General features: G+C 27.5%; 2 protein-coding genes across 4 annotated transcripts; one reads left to right on the forward strand and one right to left on the reverse strand.

The window, feature by feature from the left end:
• On the reverse strand, positions 1-2459 carry LOC105361680 (uncharacterized). The gene is made up of 5 exons (XM_011498931.1): positions 2013-2459; positions 780-1922; positions 573-701; positions 337-507; positions 1-60 (listed from the first exon to the last, which is right to left on the reverse strand). The coding sequence occupies exons 1-5, from the start codon at positions 2457-2459 to the stop codon at positions 1-3; spliced, it is 1950 nt and encodes a 649-aa protein (XP_011497233.1).
• A 2591-nt stretch (positions 2460-5050) lies between these two features.
• LOC105361463 (influenza virus NS1A-binding protein homolog A-like) lies at positions 5051-19294 on the forward strand. Of its 3 annotated transcripts, none has more exons than XM_011498646.1 (8): positions 5051-5352; positions 10518-10741; positions 11053-11231; positions 12125-12323; positions 13574-14018; positions 14630-15159; positions 17252-17643; positions 18989-19294. In XM_011498646.1, exons 2-8 carry the CDS (start codon positions 10595-10597, stop codon positions 19212-19214), a joined length of 2118 nt encoding a protein of 705 aa, XP_011496948.1. In that variant the 5' UTR covers positions 5051-5352; positions 10518-10594; the 3' UTR covers positions 19215-19294. The 3 variants fall into 3 exon arrangements, with proteins under 3 accessions (XP_011496948.1, XP_011496949.1, XP_011496950.1); XM_011498647.1 differs by lacking the exon at positions 5051-5352 and adding an exon at positions 6719-6749; XM_011498648.1 differs by lacking the exons at positions 5051-5352; positions 10518-10741 and having other exon boundaries at positions 11158-11231; positions 12081-12323.

The following is a 19294-nucleotide window of genomic DNA, read 5'->3' on the forward strand; positions in this document are numbered from 1 at the left end:
TTAATTCATCGCGTGAGTTGGTTTGTAGGAGGACGTTTTCCTTTTAGGCATGCGATGAATCTGATACATGTTGCGGTTATTCTTAGTAGCTCAGTCAATGTTGGGTACTTATAAACAATGTCCCAGTCGTATTCCGACGTTTTGATAGTGGCGATTAATGAGATGCTTGGACGGACTTCCTGGTCGCATTGGTCTTCTTTGTCAATGGGTTGTGTTGGCCACGAATTTGGAGTTGGTGTCCATGTGGGACCAGTCCACCATAAAGGGTGTGTTTTTAGTTGTTTAGTGAGTCCTCTAGATGCACAATCGGCTGGATTTGAAGTTCCGGGCACATACCTCCATTGTGCTTCTGCTGTGAGTTCTTGAATTTGTGTGACTCTGTTGCACACAAATTCCTTCCATCGTGATGGGTGAGCCTTGATCCAGGTCAGGTTTACTCGTGAGTCCGTCCATAGATGTGTTGCTCTTATCTATAGATTTAGTGAAGTTTTGATGCGTGTGGTGAGCCTTGATAGTAGTAATGCGGCAGTTAATTCTAACTTAAGTATTGTTCATTTCTTGAGTGGTGCTACCTTTGTTTTTGAGCATATGAATGTTACTGTAGGTTTATTGTCTTCATTGTATATTGCCATATATATGACGGCAGCCATTGCTAGTTTCGAGGCGTCAGCGAATCCATTTAGTTCTATATTTGATGTTTCCTTTTTTTTGAACCACCGAGGTATGGTTAATTCGTTTAGTGTTTGTAATTCTCTTCTGATGGTGTGCTATCGACTGACAAATTGATCTGGGAGCGGATCATCCCATCCAACAGAATGGAGCCATAGTTCTTGGAGTAGTAATTTTGCTCGTATTATTACGGGAGATGCGAATCCCAATGGGTCAAACAATTTTGCAATGTCAGAGAGAATGGTGCGCTTTGATGAGGTGGTTGCTTTGAGAGTCAATGATTTTGAGAATGAGAAGATGTCTTCGTGGGGTCTCCATTGTAGTCCTAGAATTTTGGTGGTATCTTCGGTCAAGTTGACAGACTGTTCCGGATTCGGCGATGCCTGAATGACGGTTATTATTTCTTCGTTGGTGGAATGCCATTTTGCTAATGCGAATCCGCCCGCCATGCAGAGGTACCTTAATTGTGTTGTTGTTTCCACTAGTTGACTAGGATTGTCTGAACCGCCAAAGATGTCGTCCACGTATTTTCCGTATTTGATGCGGGGTAGAGCGAGTGGATAGTTGTCTTCTTCGTCTTGGATGAGTTGAAGGAGTGTTCGTACAGCTAGAAATGGGGCCGCTCTGGTTCCATATGTGACAGTGATTAATTGATAGATGACTTCGTTGCCCTGTTCGTCTATCCACAGGATTCGCTGTAGATCCCAGTCGTCTTGGTGGACCAGTATCTGTCGGTACATCTTTGTGATGTCTGTAGACAATAAGTACCTGTGTTTGCGGATCCAAATTAATACATCTACAATGTCTGGATTTAGGTTTGCGCCGATGTGCATTATGTCATTTAATGATTGTCCAGTTGAGGATGGGCTTGATCCGTTGAAGACGACTCTTAACTTAGTCGTAGAACTGTCTGGTTTTAGTACGCCATAGTGCGGCAGGTAGTACGCCCTCTTGTTGGAATGGTAGTTTGCTGGTAGTCTTCGCATATGATTCATGTTCTCGTATTCTGTCATGAATTGAACATATAGTGTGCGATAATTATTGTCTCTTGTGAATCGTTTTTGTAGGCGCACCAGACATTGATGGGCCACGTTGTATGAGTCTCCAAGTATTTCAGGGGATTCTGTGAAGGGGAGTTTGACCTTGTACCTTCCAGTGCTTACTCGTGTTTGGTTTGCGATATAATATTGTTCACACTGCTGTTGATCTGGATTGAGTTGGCTGCTTGGTTCCCTTGGTATTTCTTCTATTATCTAAAATCGCAATAGTAGGTTTTGCAGGCTGTTTTGCAGTTCTTCCGTGGTTATGGTCATTGATGTGGCAGTGTGAGTGTAATTACCGGCTGGTCCAATAACCACCCAGTCGAATATTGACAGTAGTGCTATAGGTAAGTGTGGTGAGGACTTGTATTTCATTACTTGTCCATATGAATCTGCTCCCAATACGATGTCTACAGGTCTGGCCTTGGCGTAATTTTCATCGGCTAATGGCAATCCCTGGATGTGAGGCCATGTGCATTGTGTGAGGTCATGGGGAGGTAGAAGTATGGATAGGGATTTGAGTATGTGAGCATGTACAATAATTGATTCCTTTGACCGCAATGATTGTATAGTGAGTGTGATGATCCCTAGTGGTTGTATTGGTGAAGTACTGCCGATTCCGTGTACAAGTATTTTTGACATTCTGGGTGTCACATGAAGATGTCGTACCAATCTTTCCGTAATGAGTGTGATTTCGGAACCAGTGTCTATGAGCAGCCGGGCTTGTTGTGTTGTTGATTGTATGATCATCTTGGCTACAGCAGTGGCTAATAATATGATTGGTTGTTGGCGCTCGATTGCACTGGTTTGTGGTTTGTCTAGTTATGTGGTGTGTAGTGATGAACGTTGGTTGATGTAATGTCTGGTACTTCATGTAGTAATGAGTGGTGTGCCTCGTGGCATATGTAACATCGTTTTTTGCTTGTGCATGGCTTTGGCAGATGATTTCCCAGACAATTATGGCATCGCCCTTTTGCTTTAATTGTGTCCAGTCTGTGAGAGGGAGGGAGCTGCTTGAATTTGCTGCATGTCCAATTGTGCTGTTCCTTGCAGTAGAAGCATTCTAGGATTAAGTCTGCCCTGATAGTTGAACTTAATGAATCGTGCGTGGAGGATGATTGGCACATTCTTACGAATATTTTTTTTTGGTTTATGATGCTAATCTTGTTTTGTTTGCGATTGGATTCCTTGTGTGTTTGTCATTGTCACGTTTTCTAGTGCTTCCAGTCTTGTCATTACAAATTGATCAAATTTTTCGAACATTGGATATGAATTGTCTTCTAGTGTTTTGTCTTCTAGTGACACTGGTCAGCTAATTACTATGGATTTGTGATCCATTATGAAGTTGTTGTGTGTCTCGTCGATTTTGTTTTTTACTGCTAATATCTCGGGCAGGCTTATAGTAGCTCTGTCTGCATTAAGGCTGTCAGTCAGTATTCGCATCGTCTCGATGCGGGCCCATTGTGATTGGGCAGTCATGATTTGTTTACCAGTCAATTTTTCCTTGTTCGCGCTGCGCGTGGTGACACTTACTGACTCCTTAATTTCCTTTTTGTCTTATGTAGACATGTTGATATGATGAAGCGGTAGTGTTTACTTACGGTAGTGAGGAATCTCTCTCGTAGTCAATAATCTGTGTACAGTACTATTATCCTTATGACTGGTAGTAATGTATGCACTGATTTCCACTTACCCGGCTCGAAGGACCAAAATGTCTGAGATCAGACTAAAAACGCTTCCCTGAGATGGTGAAGGGAGGCTTGCTGGCAAGTGAAATGGACAATGTAATAATTCATTACTGCCTTTATACGAGTTGATTTTTCCTTTTATTGAATATAATAAATAATGAATAGTTAATATCTATGAATATCGAATAAGTGTATGATAGAATAAATAAGTGAGAGTTTCTACAGGTAATATGAGTGATGATAATCTTATAAGTGTATTCTTGTGGTATGGTACGTGATTGACGCCACCAATCGCCGTTACCGATACACTGGAGAGACCTGAGTGGTGGCGTTGGTATGTAACGTCACTGGTAAGAAGAATTGATGTCGCCGTTGCCGTTACCGATGAGCTGGAGAGGCTTGAGTGGGGCGCTGGTGTATGACGTCACTGATGAATCGCAATGATGCCTTGGTTTTGGTGTTGCTGCTTACTTAGTTCACGGAGTCGTGTTTTAATGATTCGTAAGAACGTGTGTAATAGCATAGCTTACGTGTGTGGAGTCGATTTCAGTTGTATTGATGGTACGTAAGGACGTGTGTAATAGCGTAGCTTACGTGTGTGGAGTCGATTTTAGTTGTATGGAATGTGACCTCTATATAAGTAGTATTTGACTTATAAGAAAACGATTGTGTGAATTTAAGTTGATCTCTGTGTAAATGGCGTTAACTTGTAGAACAATAATTTGATTTTGATGATTGCTTGATGGAACTAGTAAGAGGATGAGACCGTCATGTGCAGCTCCTTAAATATTCTTTTATAAACAAGCTGCGTTGAAATTGTATAGGTGATCGTTGCTATGCCGATATTTGTCGTGACGTAAAAAGGGCATAGCCTCATAGAGTTCATTTGTTATTACTTTTGAAATTATAGTAGTATATTCGAGTTTTTCTGTTATATTATTCTTTGAATTCGTTAGTCAGTTTTTACAAAAAAAATGCTCGCGCGCTCATACCTCTCCCACTTTTTATTTTGCTTAGAAATTACTGCAATCCGTAACACCTATATTAAAAGAATTATTACAAAATTTATACTTCGCGCATATAGTAAACCAATCAACTGAAATATATAAAGTACGTTGGACAAGTTAGTATTTTGTTCTACCAAAATCAGTATATGTAATAAATAACAACGAAAATAAAAAATAATATTATTGAAAATTTTACATCTGCTAATATAGAAGTCAATTAATATGTTATAAAATAGGCTAATGAAACAAACGTAATTACAACTTGAGTGAGAGGATGTGCATTATGTACAAATGACGACTATGACCGTCATAAATAAGATTTTCTAAATATCTTGAAACAAAATGAACTAACCACTATAATAGACTATTGACTTTGATTTTCCTGCAAATAGAAAAAAAGAATTAATGAAGTAAAAGCCATACACATTGTATTTTCAATTATACATTTATGACAAACTTATTTTGAATTGTGTGTTTATTTAATACGGTCTGTAAATTCGGCGCAGAGTGGAAACAATAAGTTTTGGTCACGATTGTCACAAATACTGATTCGGTTAAATTAACAAAAATCACAAAAAAACGGACAACATAAGTGTCCATTCCGTTGAGTATCGTCTGGTACAATAGTAATAATATGTTATTATATTGAAAATAACTGAAATTGACCATAGACGTTTTTTAAAATAAAATACGAAAATATACAAAAGAGAATTGCAAGATAAAACAAATGCAAGAGCATCGGAATAATATTTTAAGTAACTACAACGAACAATAACACCCACTAAAAAAATACAAGACGACGAAGTATCTCTTGTATTTGTAGGTACGCGCGTGCTACTTTTCAACCGTGCTGCAAATATTTGGAGCCAAGTCGAAGGGTTTTGTTATGAAGTGACCCGAACTCAATGCCTCTTATCATTCATCCCTATCAAATATTCTGAACACGAGGTGAGTAGGTATTAAATATAGGGTTCGTGCCTATTAAATTCTTTTCAATCTTTTTCAATATTTCGATAATTTTTTTAAATTTCTGTAAACGTTTCTTATATTATTGTAAGTGGATTATTGTACATTTTGAGTAAATATATATATTATTTAAATTTAATTACAATATACCTTAAGTATGCGCACATATGTGTATATTTCTAGGCAAAGAAGTGGATAGATATACGTATGCGTATATAGAAATGATAAATTAATTTTATTTTAACTTCATATTATATATGTAACAATAAACATTAAAATACTATTAATGTAATTAGTATTTTGTACAAGTATTTTTTCACGTATTTATCTTAGATTTGTCGATACCTACACTAAATAGTATTTTTATTAATCAAATATCACATTAGAATTGTTTGAAAATTGTTTGAAATTATAAATTTGTTAACAGTAATACTAAATTCTATAAACTCTTTCCTTTTAATTTTGCTTTTTCTACTCGTCACATGCTCAACACGATACTTCATATATTTTTATTTAAAACATTTGCTTTATATGTAATAATTAAATATTTAATTCAATTAAGATATAATATCACGCATGTGTTTCTTGTGAATGCACGCAATCCCACGCGTTATTTATTATGGTTGCCTGTGGATATAATTATCATTAAACTAAAAAATTATCATTATATTCACTAAATGCTGATAGTCATTAATTCAAAAGAACTCTATTTTTAAAAATAATATTGTTTTTAGAAATCTGAATTTTTTAAAATTACAATTAAATATAATTATATTCGTTTAAATTATTACTTTCTTTTTTAAATTTATTTATCTTTATTATATTTTTCTGAATTTATATTTATCAAAGACATTTCTACTATTATATAATTGTATGTCGAGATTTATGAATCAATTGTTTTCGATAATTTAGTTTTTATGCAATTTTCTTTAATTAAATTTCAAATATTATATATAAAATTTATAAAAATGATGCTATGAGTAAAACATAAAAATATTTTAATACGCTTCTTTTGATTTATAATTCAAATAATATATAAACTTAATTTAACTCCATAGAAGTAACTTGAAATTACATTTCTTTTTATTCTGATACCCTAACAAAGATTAAAAAAGACTTACTAGTTTTAAAAGCATGTGTCTTTTGTTTTCATCGTTTACATAATAGTAATAAAATCCAAATACTTAATTATAAAGCAAAACCTTACAATGTGATTCTAGGAAGGTTTAATTTAATATTGTAAAATAAACAGTTAATTACATTGGAATAAATTTGCAACCTTCTATGAAGTAAAAAACTATCATCAATCATGCAAAGTACACATAATTTTTCGAAAAGGAAACCCTAAAAAGAATGGAAGTTACTCTGCCAGAAGTAAGGTAAAGAGTCATCAAGAACTTTGTCAAAGTACACGTGTACCTTGAGTTTATCCTGATCCTTTCATTATATCCTAACACGTACTCTTTTATTAAATTATTGCTACATAAAGGAGATCGTGTACTAGTATAACATATTTTTATCAATATATTCTCACACTATTTCAGATAAGTAAAAAAATTGATTATGTACGTCGAAAACGTGACCAATAATGACGTGCTTTGACCCGTGCCCACTATCGAATCACAAAAAAATTATTCTTAAACCGGAATGTATCGCGCCAATCAAACTGACTAAATTACTTTAACACTGAATTTTCAATGAATTTGATTTTTGTTATTGATTCTACTTGTTCTTATAGGTTGCTAGGTGTGAAATAAGAAAATTATGGTATGCATGTACGTATATTTTTCATTTTAAATTAATCGTGTTAATACGAATAAATTAGATACAGTATATTTGGAATTCATTTTTAAATTTAATAATTAATTCGGTAAATATTTGATCAAATAAATATTTGGCGTTTAGAATTTTAAATAATAAATAGTGCATAAAAATATAGTAAATTGTAATAAAATAATAATCAAGAATTAATATATATTAAAATTACACTTTGAAATTTTTTATGAAATTTTGCTTCGAATTATTATAAATGTTCTAATTTTAAATAGAGAGATACATATTAAAATAAATTAACAAAATTTAAAAAAAGAGATAGACTACAATACAATTAAATGAATCTATAAATATAAGATATAATTTATATTCCAGATTAGATTTAAAATGAATTGATTAAAGTAAATTTTCTCTTTAATACATTCCATTATCCACTCATTTTCTTCACTTTATCATATATTAACATTTTATTTTGAATTATAATTTATAATAAAATAGATACAAAAACAAATACATTTAAATTATTGAACTATATTATTGACATATCCACAATAATAAACCAATGATATTAAGAATTCAGCAAATGATTATACATTTTTTCATTTTTAAAATTATATCTTGTATAGAAGATTCTATTTAAGGCATAGTCCCGAATTATTAAAAAAAATACATCGTTCCAAAGTTTGGGAACGTAAAAAGAACATTATTTTGCGATTCAAAAAAACATTTGCATTATAATTTTTATATTATTCTTTTTATCGCTTGATAAAAATTATTTTTAAATAATCGTGCTTATTTACGTGGTTAATACTTTTTTTACAAAGGCAATTATTAATTTAAAACTATTAAACCATAAAATTTACATTTAATTTTAGGATGACGTAACTGGTCTTATCGTATGAAATGTATGCGTTTCTAATATTTCATTTTGCTGCAAACTGTACTGCAGATTGATATAAAATTATCTATATAGTGAATATAGTCAATTATAAAGTCAGATTATATTTTAGAATTATAAATTATAATTCTCAGTTATTTCTTATTTTATTCGGTAGCCAGTGAATATCATATTTGTGTATACCACTTTACTTGCCACTTTATTATGAAAGTTAAAATACTGCTAAATAAACAATATATTTTAATTACTATTTTTTTACAGGGAGAAATATATTTTCAAACATTAAATTCAACAGTAAACTAAAGAATCATAGCTTAGATATATTCCTCTGCATAATTATTTCATTACATTAAAAACAATTTTTAAGAAAATATTTTCGGTGAAATGAAAATAATTATTTATTAAAGTCTTATTTCATATACTGCCATGCTAAATCTTATCGATTTAAATTTGTAAAATATGTTAAACAAAAATTTATTATAAACTTCACTTAACTATGGTTATATAAATTAATATTTTGTAAATACATGCATTTACTTTCTATTATTTTATAAATATTTATTAAATACACATTTTTGCTCAGGAATTAAAATTTAGAAAATTATTATCATTGCTATTGAATTCAATAAACTGTTCGTTAAAGACTATAAATAATTAAACGTACAATTTAGTAAGTAAATTTGTAAAGTTTTAATAATACAGCTATTATTAAAATTAATTACGTTTTTTACTTTAAAATAACCGAATATTACTCATAATATAAACTTCATAAAATAATTTGCTAGTACACTCTTTGTAAATCGAATTTAAAAATCAAATATTACATTTAATTATCAAAATTACTCAAATTTATTTTTGTAATTTTATTAGACAACAGAGTTTAATATAAGTTTACAATGAAATTTGACATAAAGTATAGAATCCATATTTAGAATATGTAATTCTGAAATTGGTGTTATAATATAAATTAATTTCATAACTTTAATTGAATAAAGTAATAAATATTTTATAAATATATGTTAACTATCAATGATTAGTTTATTAAATATAACATTTAATATGAATATGTATCAAAATGTAACTATTGTAGTTAGACAGCTTAGATTACATTTAGATATAAATAATAATATACATAAATTATACTTATTCACACAAACAAATATTGTATTTGAACGAAATATCTCTTTTTGAGTAATAAATTTTACTGTTACTTTGAAAGACAGTTTAAGAAAATTGTTTATAAAATTCATTTTCCTTTCAAATATAAAATTGTATCACTTTTAATTTGTAATTTTTATTCTATACATGGCAATTAGACAAATATATGTGATATATTTCCTTATTAAGTTTCTTCAAACGAGTTGACAGATGTAAACATATTTGGCCAACTTTTCCTAGAATTTGTTAATTTAATTATCAATTTCTTAATTGTAACAGCTTGATCGAATAAATGTCATGATACAAGCTTTATGATGATCAATAATAAGCAATTAAAATATATATTAGTTTCATTGAATTGACTTTTGATCTTATGAATTTTATAGAATTTATTTATTTTATAAACTCGTATGTTATCGTCAATTTCTTTCTCGATATATTTTGTCTGGTCTATTTTTTTATAAATACCTATATTTTCTGTAGACTTCAAAATCATTTAAAGAATAATATAGTTTGATACTTATATTAAAGTTTTATAAAGACTTGTAAAATATAAACTATTTCAACGATTATACTTGATTTTTTATATTACATATAAATTTTTGAGAAAATTCATTATTATGAAGTAAGTTATTTTTTATATGGCCAACTAAAATAAATAGTCTTTACATAATCGAAAAATAAATATTATTAAATGTCTTTACATTACCATACTCGTTTATGAACTACAACAAATAAAGCAATACTAACATTAATATTAATAGTTACTCAATTTTTTACTTATTTATTACTAAGAAATTTTAATTTTTCTTGCTAAATCCTGCAAAATTAAAGAATCTTATATTTCTTTAATTCTATAATCCATAAAAATTTATGTTGATATGGTTTTCATATATAAACTATTACAGAAAAATTTATAGTTCTTAAATAACTACAGACATATAATTATTTACACAAATAGTTTTAATTAGTTGTCTTCTATATATGTTATTACAAAAAAATCTCTAAAATTTTTTTTGTAATGTACTCAGATATTTTTCTATGATTATATAAAGGAAATTTAATATTTTTAAAAACTACGAATAAAAATAATTTATTTCGTATAATTTAAAAAGAAAATTTGATATTATTTTATGAAAATTATATAGAAAGCAATTAATTTTCTAGAAAAATTTAATTTATAAATTATTTATGTATAGCTAAATGTATAATTGAAAATCTGATATAATTCATTATTTACAATCATTTTTATTTATATACTAAATAATATTATTATACTATATTATTTTAAATTATTTAAATTATTTTGAAATTATAGCAAGCATCATTTTTAAAATTGTTGGCATGAACCATTAACTCCCAATTTTTTTACGGACGGATAAAATAAAAATAAAAATGGTTTCTTCCATTTCTACAAACGGAGACTCTGAGGGTCTGAAAAGTTCTATCTTGGAACTCCAAGATGAACATCATTCCCGTTCAATCTTGTCATCGCTCAATATGATGAGGAAGAATAAGTACTTCTGCGATGTCATATTACACGTAAGTTCTTACTTATAATTATGTGTACTGTTACATAAGATATAATTTAATATAGCAATCGATTGTTTTATTTTAATATCAATAAAGTTTATTATATTATTATTTTAGTTTTAATATTGAAATTTTAATATTTTATCTTTAAAATAATAACTTACAGTATTTAAATTTTTATTACTATATTATATTATTGTAAATAATATAAAATATAGTATGTTATATTTATTAAATAGCCTAAATATAGTGACAATTTATTATGTTATTCTAAACTACTTATATATTTTTGATATTTTATTATCGATTTCGAATTGTAGGCTGGAAATATGGAGGTACATGGTCACCGAGCTGTACTAGCAGCAGCATCTCCATACCTTTTCGAACTATTTAGCGTCGATAATCAAGGAAATAAAGAACAAACAATTACTTACAAACTGAGTGATGATATTGATAAAAAGGCCCTACAAAAGCTCATTGATTACGCGTACACTTCGAGGTAATTTAAAAAATAATTACATGAAATAATCGCAATGTAAGAAATAATGAAATGTACTGTTAATTTTAAACATTGATTGTTATTGTTTGAATATATGTATAAATATATTGAATATATTTAGTACTTTATTACTTAAAATATGTATTAAATAAATATAATTTTATCTATTCTCTATTTTCTATGAATGAAAATTTATAAAATAAATAATATTAACAAAAATTTATAGAATAAATAATAATAAATAATATTTCCAAAAAACAGAAAAAAATAAGTTATAAATACAACTAATTTAATTTACTGATTATTATTATTATATTCATAATACTGATTCCAAAAAATAAAAAATCTTACTAAAAATTCAATTAAGAGAAAAATAAATTTTATATTTTATAATATTATTTTATAATATTCATTATTAATTTTGAATAACCAAGCAAAATTCAATTATATATAAGTTTAACATAAATGTATTTTTTATAAAATAGATATAGCGAAGTGATTAAATGTTTTTTTATAATTAATAAATTTTATAGAAAATTTATATAATAAAAAATAAATTAATAGAAAGTTAATTTTCATGAAAAAAAATTAATTCATTTTAAACTTTTAGAAATTTTGAATAAGTAAGTATTTAATAGATTAAAATAAATGAAACATTCATGATAATATGTGGATGTGTATAAATATGTAGAAAAATACGAGAAAAAGTATAAAAATTAAAGACAAAATTAAAACATTTTTTTAATTAATAGTGTCAAATAAAATATTTACATGGTACTTTTTTTGAATATCCATGTTTCATTTATTACAAATTTTTATATTTTCTTAAACTTTATTTTTTTTTACTAGGGGCTTTTCCCTGATCCGCGTGTAAACATTATAAATGTCTACAGGCTGGAGATAATGCCTACCGAGGTGAAATCAATCTATTTGGTTGCATTTTACTTGAGGATGGATCGAATTGCATTGCAGTGTATGGCTCATTTGTTGGAATCACTAACTCCGGACTCTTGTCTCGACATCCGTTCCATGCCCGGCATCGTACAAAACGAGAATTTTGTTAAACAAGTTGATGCTTATATTAGGTATAATGTAAGTAGCCGCAACTCAACGATCAAGTTAATTATTATATTTACGCAACGTCAAATACCATTTATTAGATGAAGATGATTCGTTTCACGGGGCAGGTCTTACCTTTGAGAATTCTTAAAAAATAAGAATACATTTTTAATGTTGCAGAAACATATAGATATGTTTTTATTATTTATTTTATTTCAATTGAATTTTAAATGAAATTATCATAAGACTAAGAACAAGAAAGCCAAGCAAGTTTTGATCGTTAATTTAAAAAAAATAAAATTATTTAATTAAAGTACTAATTTATTTACTTGATATTTTCAATACATTTTATTAGTAAATATTAGTAAATTGGTTTTATACTTTTATATAAACTGTATTATAAAAAATATTGCACAAATAATCATTATATTAAAACAATAAAAGAAACAATGGAATCATGTAACATAATGTAACACAATGTTTACATAAGATTTCATGGAAAATATAAAATAAAATTCATTAAAAAATATGGAAACTGCTATAATTTTTACATTAATATTTTTATTTTATTTTATTTAATAACTCATTACCCTATCACATTTTCGTATTTTTGTAAATTCATACATGTATGTATGTGTCTATGGGTATATGTGCACATGCAAGTAAATATTATATAAAAAAATCCATAAAATTCAAAGAAATATATAAAAATTAAATACAAATATTTGTGAAATTAAAAAAAAAGTACTTTTATGAAAAAAACAAAAGTTACATTATTATGCATATTCACAAATAATACTCTTTGAAATTTTGCAAAACTTTAGAATTTAAAGATTTATTTAAAGAAATATTTTTTATATATTAATTATTCAATTGATTTTAATTCAATTTTACATAATATAAATTAATATAATATATTATTTGCGTAATTTGTTGATTTTTCAATTGTACTCTTTAATTAAATTTTTGAAAAATTAAGATTGTGTTATTATAATTTAATTATTGTACAAATCTAAGGATTATATAATTTATAAATATATACTTTCATATTTATTAATTGCAAATCACCACAAAATACTTTTATTTTAAAGAAAGTATGTTTCTGCAACATTAAAATAATTTCTTGTAAGAATATCCATTGGTTCTCGTAACCAAGTTGCGAGTGCCTCCAGTATGTATTATGAAAACGAGTTCGCGTGACTCTAAAAATACTGCGATCATGAAGGGAAGCTTTTACACCCATGAGAGTCTCTTGACCGCCCTTCGCTCTGCCCCCACGACAGTTCGCAGCGATCTGCGGAAGTCCCGCCTTGTCCTTCCTGCCGAGTGTCAAGATTGAGGTGCTGTACCAAACTAGCCAGGAAATGAGTCTTGTGAATGGTTCGAGTCTTTGCTGCCTTGTGCTTGATTGGATGAAGCGGTTCCTTGATGATCAGGACAATGCAGGCATTGAACAACTCATCGAGAAGACCTACCTTCTATACCTTGCCCTGGACAACAGTCTCCAAGACTGCACGGATCTGCCTTCTGGTGACGTCAGCAATACGGACATTGTCCAGGATTATAAAAAGATGTCTCTTAAGTCGCAGGCTCAGAACAAAAATAGAAGAAAGGGTGTCTTACATCCAGCCAAGCCTAGAGTACTTATTTATAACAAAAATATTGAGGACTCCATAGAAGAACCACTCGAGCCTGATTGGAACATGATTGGCATTAATAAAGTAGGAGGTAGATGATGCTAAAATTTGTAAATTTTTCTTTATCTGAAACAACAAAAATTTAAAAAATATAGAATATTTGATTTTTTTATAAATGGAATTAGTTTTTGTTTACATTCAAAACTAAATCATTTAATGATACAAAAAAATATATTAATTTATTGATAATAGAATTTTACTTTACACAAAGATTAATATTCCTATAAACATGCACTTCTATTATGGTTAATATTTATGTAAAAATAATATACTTTATACAATTAATCAATTAAACATCTTCAATTATTTAATATCAATAAAATAATAAATATAAACAAAATATTTAAAAAATTTTAAATTATTAAATTGAAATTTATTTTTATATATTATTTTTCATTATAATTTCCTTTTTTTAAAGAATAATTATGATTTAATTTTATAATTTGATATATTATTTCCTCATTGTATTTATGACAAAATTATTGTACAATTCAAAATATTATTTTTGCAAAATAATTTTAATTATTTGCACTTTACAAAGCATGATTGAATGTATTAATAATTAACCATGGGTTTTAAGAGATTTTTCATATACACTGACGCTCGTGTAAAATAAAATAATAAAAAAATGTTATCCAATAGAGCATACATTCCTGGCTATTGTAACTTTAAATGGACGACTAGCGAAGCTATCTGTGTTACTTCGGTTAAACGCTCCATCGTTCGTAGAATCTCAGGATAACTGTAATAGGATTCCGGAGGATCACCGCAGTTTAAACAGTGAACCTGACCTTTATTGTGCTCTTCCCACTATGAAGGCTGGCAAGTGCTCTGTGGGTTGTGCTGAGCTTAATGGATCCTTACTCGTTTGTGGCGGGTATGATCGAGTCGAGTGCCTCAAGTCAGTCGACAAATACATACCGGAGACAAATACATGGGAAGTATTGGCTACTATGAAGGAGGCTAGGGGTAGGTTCGGCATTGCTGTTGTTAATGAGAAAGTCTACGCTATTGGTGGTTCCAATGGCATCACCGAATTGGCAACTGTGGAGGTGTTTGAACCCGAAAATGGAAAGTGGAAAGCCATTGCTAGCTTGCCACTAGCAAGATCTAACTCAGGTGTCTGCGCGTTAGGCACCAAGATTTATTGCATTGGCGGCTGGAATGGACAGGTTTATTCTTACTTTTATTTATTTCTTGCATTGTTTTATATTCTTTACTAATACATTAATAAATATATATACATATAATACTAATAAATTGTATACAAATTCATTTTTTAATATATTGATTAGAATCAATATAAATTTATGATATAATAATTTTAAACTCAGAATTAAATTGAAATTCAATTACAAAAATTTAATGATTGGCATAAAATAAGTAGATATAAAATATTGCTTAAATTAATCGAACATTTATAAAATATATAATTACTATCAAAGTTAGCATTTTACTGTTATATCATTTGACTTATACAGAAATTAACAATTAATTATTTGTAAACAATATAAATAACTTTCATAACACAATGGATATTTTGCAGAAGTTCGCTTGGGGTTTAGTTGAAATGTCTATTGAAACTCTGTTTTATTTGAATACATAGAATCGAAAAAAATAATACTTAAAAAATATTTAAAAAATTTATTTTAATTAAATTTAATTAAAATTTTTAATAATTTATATAATTTTCCCAATTTTCAATAATTATGTATTTTATTAAAATTATTCATAGATGTTAATTTTCGTTAAGTATCTTTAAAATTATTATTTCTACAGTATTGTGCATTGGTAAAATCTAAATATTTGAAGCTGGTCTTTTTTACAAGCAATTTCAATGAATATTAGTTAACCAGTTTTCCTTTATATATACACTGCAACGAATTTTAAGACCAATTGTATTGAAGTTGTTTCCACCTTTTATTAAACTTATAGCATTGTGTATGATTATATTAGTGGATGTGAAAATTCGTTTATACTATATTTGCAATTAAAGCAAATCTGTTGTAAATGCTAATGGTAGTTAAAAGTGTAATTTTTAGATGCGAAATATTTATTTGATGTTGTTCTTCCTCAATTCCTCAATTGGAAAGTATTCTGTTAGTATTGTTTTGTTCTTCTATTTTAATTCGTGCCCTATTATTTATCATAGCTTTTACTTTTAATTGTTTTGTTGTAATTTATTAAATGCGGCAAACTTTACAATACTATTAGAAATAAACATATTTTGTTTTAATATTCATTGATTTCGTAAATTCGTTAATTTAAAAATATTTATATAATCAAAATAATGCTCTTTATTGATTGACAAGTTATATTTTAATCGAATAAACCATGTCAATTTTTTAATTATAACTAAAGGTTTAGTAATGTTGTAACGTTTATTTCTAAGTATTTTATTTTAGATATCGTAATCTTTGATAAAATTTTTATAAAAATTAACTATAAAAACTTATTTTAGTTTCTATATTTTTTGTAGAATATTGTTACCTTGTATTATTAGACTAAGACTAAGTGATAATAAATTAATACTATCCATGATGTAACAATATACTTAATAGTCTTTTTTACATTATTTTAATGAATTCAGTAATATTTTCAGTATTATCCAAAAGTTGATGTAATTTTGCCAGATAAAGCAGTAAATCGAAGAAGCATAGAAATATAATACATCGGTTAATTACACAAAAGTATTGTGGAATCCAAACTAATTAGTAATTGTTTCCTTCAGAGTTGAAGATTACTTTGCGGAAAATTATTATATATTGTTTGCTATTTCATAACAATTTTGTATTTTATTTTCAGTTGCTACAAAATAACTATGTTGTTAATAATACATAAGTTATATTATTTTAAATTACAGCACTTCGCTAATTATTTAACGATAATTATTTTAAAAATTCTTCCTTTCTTTGGAATCCTGCGTAACAATTTTTTACTTATGTCGATTGTAATTTTCATGGTTAATAGAATTTCATACAAAATCATTTAATAAAACAAATTTTTACTTGCTTCATTTTTATTAACAACTATTTCGCCTTGTTTAGACGAATTTTTTTTAGTTCAGTCAACTTAACAGATATAAAAAAAACACTATATATTTTCCTGCTACGTAAGTAATTGACGCGATATTTCAATTTTAAATTGCTGAGAAATAGCGCAACCCTCCAAAGAAAATATAGAAATTCAATTACATAAACATTCAATCATTATTTTCAAAACTAATAGCGAATAGAAAATACTATAAATACAAATATTTTACAGGCTGGTATAAAACAGTGCGATATTTTAAATCCGGAAAATGGAGTTTGGTCGAGCATAGAGTCACTCAAGATCGGTCGTTATCAAGCTGGCGTATGTGCTTACGACAATAAAGTTTATGCTGCTGGAGGTTGTGATTCCTGGAACTGCCTCAATTCTGTAGAAATTTATGATCCCGAGACAAACACGTGGAACATGGGTTCACCTCTTATTACTGCGAGACGTGGCTGTGGCTTAGCTGTTTTTAATGATAAATTATATGCTGTGGGTGGAAGTACGGGAACCCACAGCTTAACCAGTACGGAGATTTACGACACTTCAGAGCAGGATTGGATTCCCGGACCAAGTATGTCTACACCACGCGCCAATGTTGCTATTGCTGTTGTTGGAGACAGGTGAGCTTTAATTAATACATATTACTTCCGTTTATGCTTTTAATAATAATCTTGTAAAAAATAACATGTTTTTAGAAAAACTAGATATAGTGGAGTTTCATAACATTTCATATATATTTAAGCATTATTTGAAATAATTTATTAGATTATTCATGCGTATGTATAAAACTTTAATTGTAAAATAAAATAGTCCTTCAAATTATATTTAAATTATTTTGTTTGTAATTTTTGTTAAACAAAATAATTATAATATAAAATACTGACTTGAAAACATTTTTGTATGTAATTTAATAGTAAATTAACACAAATATTATGAAACTTTGGTATAACTGTTAAGAAATGATGAGTATATTAAGTAGACCATATTATTAGATATTTTTGAAAATTATTTATATGTACATGTAATTTTTTAGTCATTCATTCTATATATATTCATTTTATAATATTTTGAAATAATTATACTAATAACAATCAAAGATTTTAAAAACTGTCAGATTTTAATATACAAAATTGCCATTACTTTAAAGATTTAATTGCATCTAAAATATGACATTCTATTAAATAAATTTTAAATAATTCCTTATTTCAAATACTTTTATATTTCTAATTTTATTCAAACATTTAATGTATGAATTCAAAAGTATCTCAGATAAATAAAAAAGTATCCGAATTATTACAACAAATATGAATTTTCTAATTTCATCTTCTAATATTTATTTAACAACACATTAATTATTTTATTAATACTTAATAAATTTTTTTAAATAAGATATAATTAACCTATTCTCAGAAAATTTTTAAAATAGCCTACATGGATTTTATAGTAAACATTTCCAAATATTTTTTTGGCCTGGTCAAATAATTTTAAACAATTTTTCTAATATTTTACATCCATAAAAAATTACTAATTCCAAACATTGTAGTATAATTTGTTGTTACAATTTAAGTAACTTATATTAAGTTGCATAAGAATACAATATTTCATATAATTAATTTTGTAGGAAATGTTAATAATATATAAAGTATTGAAAAAGTAATTAACTCATGAATATCTAATAATATTAAACAATAAATAAAACTTTAAAGATTTTTAAAAATATGTATCTATAATAATAATAAATTGTATTAAATTTATAAACAAATATTTTATTATTTTATAATTATATTTATGGTATAAGGATCACGATAGCAAATTTCAAATTCTTTTTTTAATTTGAAATACAAAATAACATACACATCGATTTTTTATTATTGAAAAAATGTAAATTTAAAAAAAATGCTATCTTGAATGCTTATCTTAATTATAATAATTAGAAAATTACATAATTTATCAATAATTTTGTAGATTGTATGCAGTTGGAGGTTTTTCTGGTAAAAACTTCTTGAATTCCATCGAATACTTAGATGTACATACTAACGAATGGACTATGTTCATTCCAAAAACAGATGGCATAAAAAATCCAAATCCAGAATATAATATGGAATCAAATTCTAATGGCAACAAAAAAGACTTGTCCCAGTTACCAGATAATGATCAACAGTGTGATAATGCTAATTCTGAAATTGGATGAAATACTATTTCCTTAGTTAATATTTGATTTTTTTATTCAGTGAAATTTCAATATTGTCTGTTATAATTTAAATACTACAA

Source organism: Ceratosolen solmsi, unplaced genomic scaffold, assembly GCF_000503995.2.
Source record: "Ceratosolen solmsi marchali unplaced genomic scaffold, CerSol_1.0 scaffold30, whole genome shotgun sequence".
NCBI classification, from domain to species: Eukaryota; Metazoa; Arthropoda; class Insecta; order Hymenoptera; family Agaonidae; genus Ceratosolen; species Ceratosolen solmsi.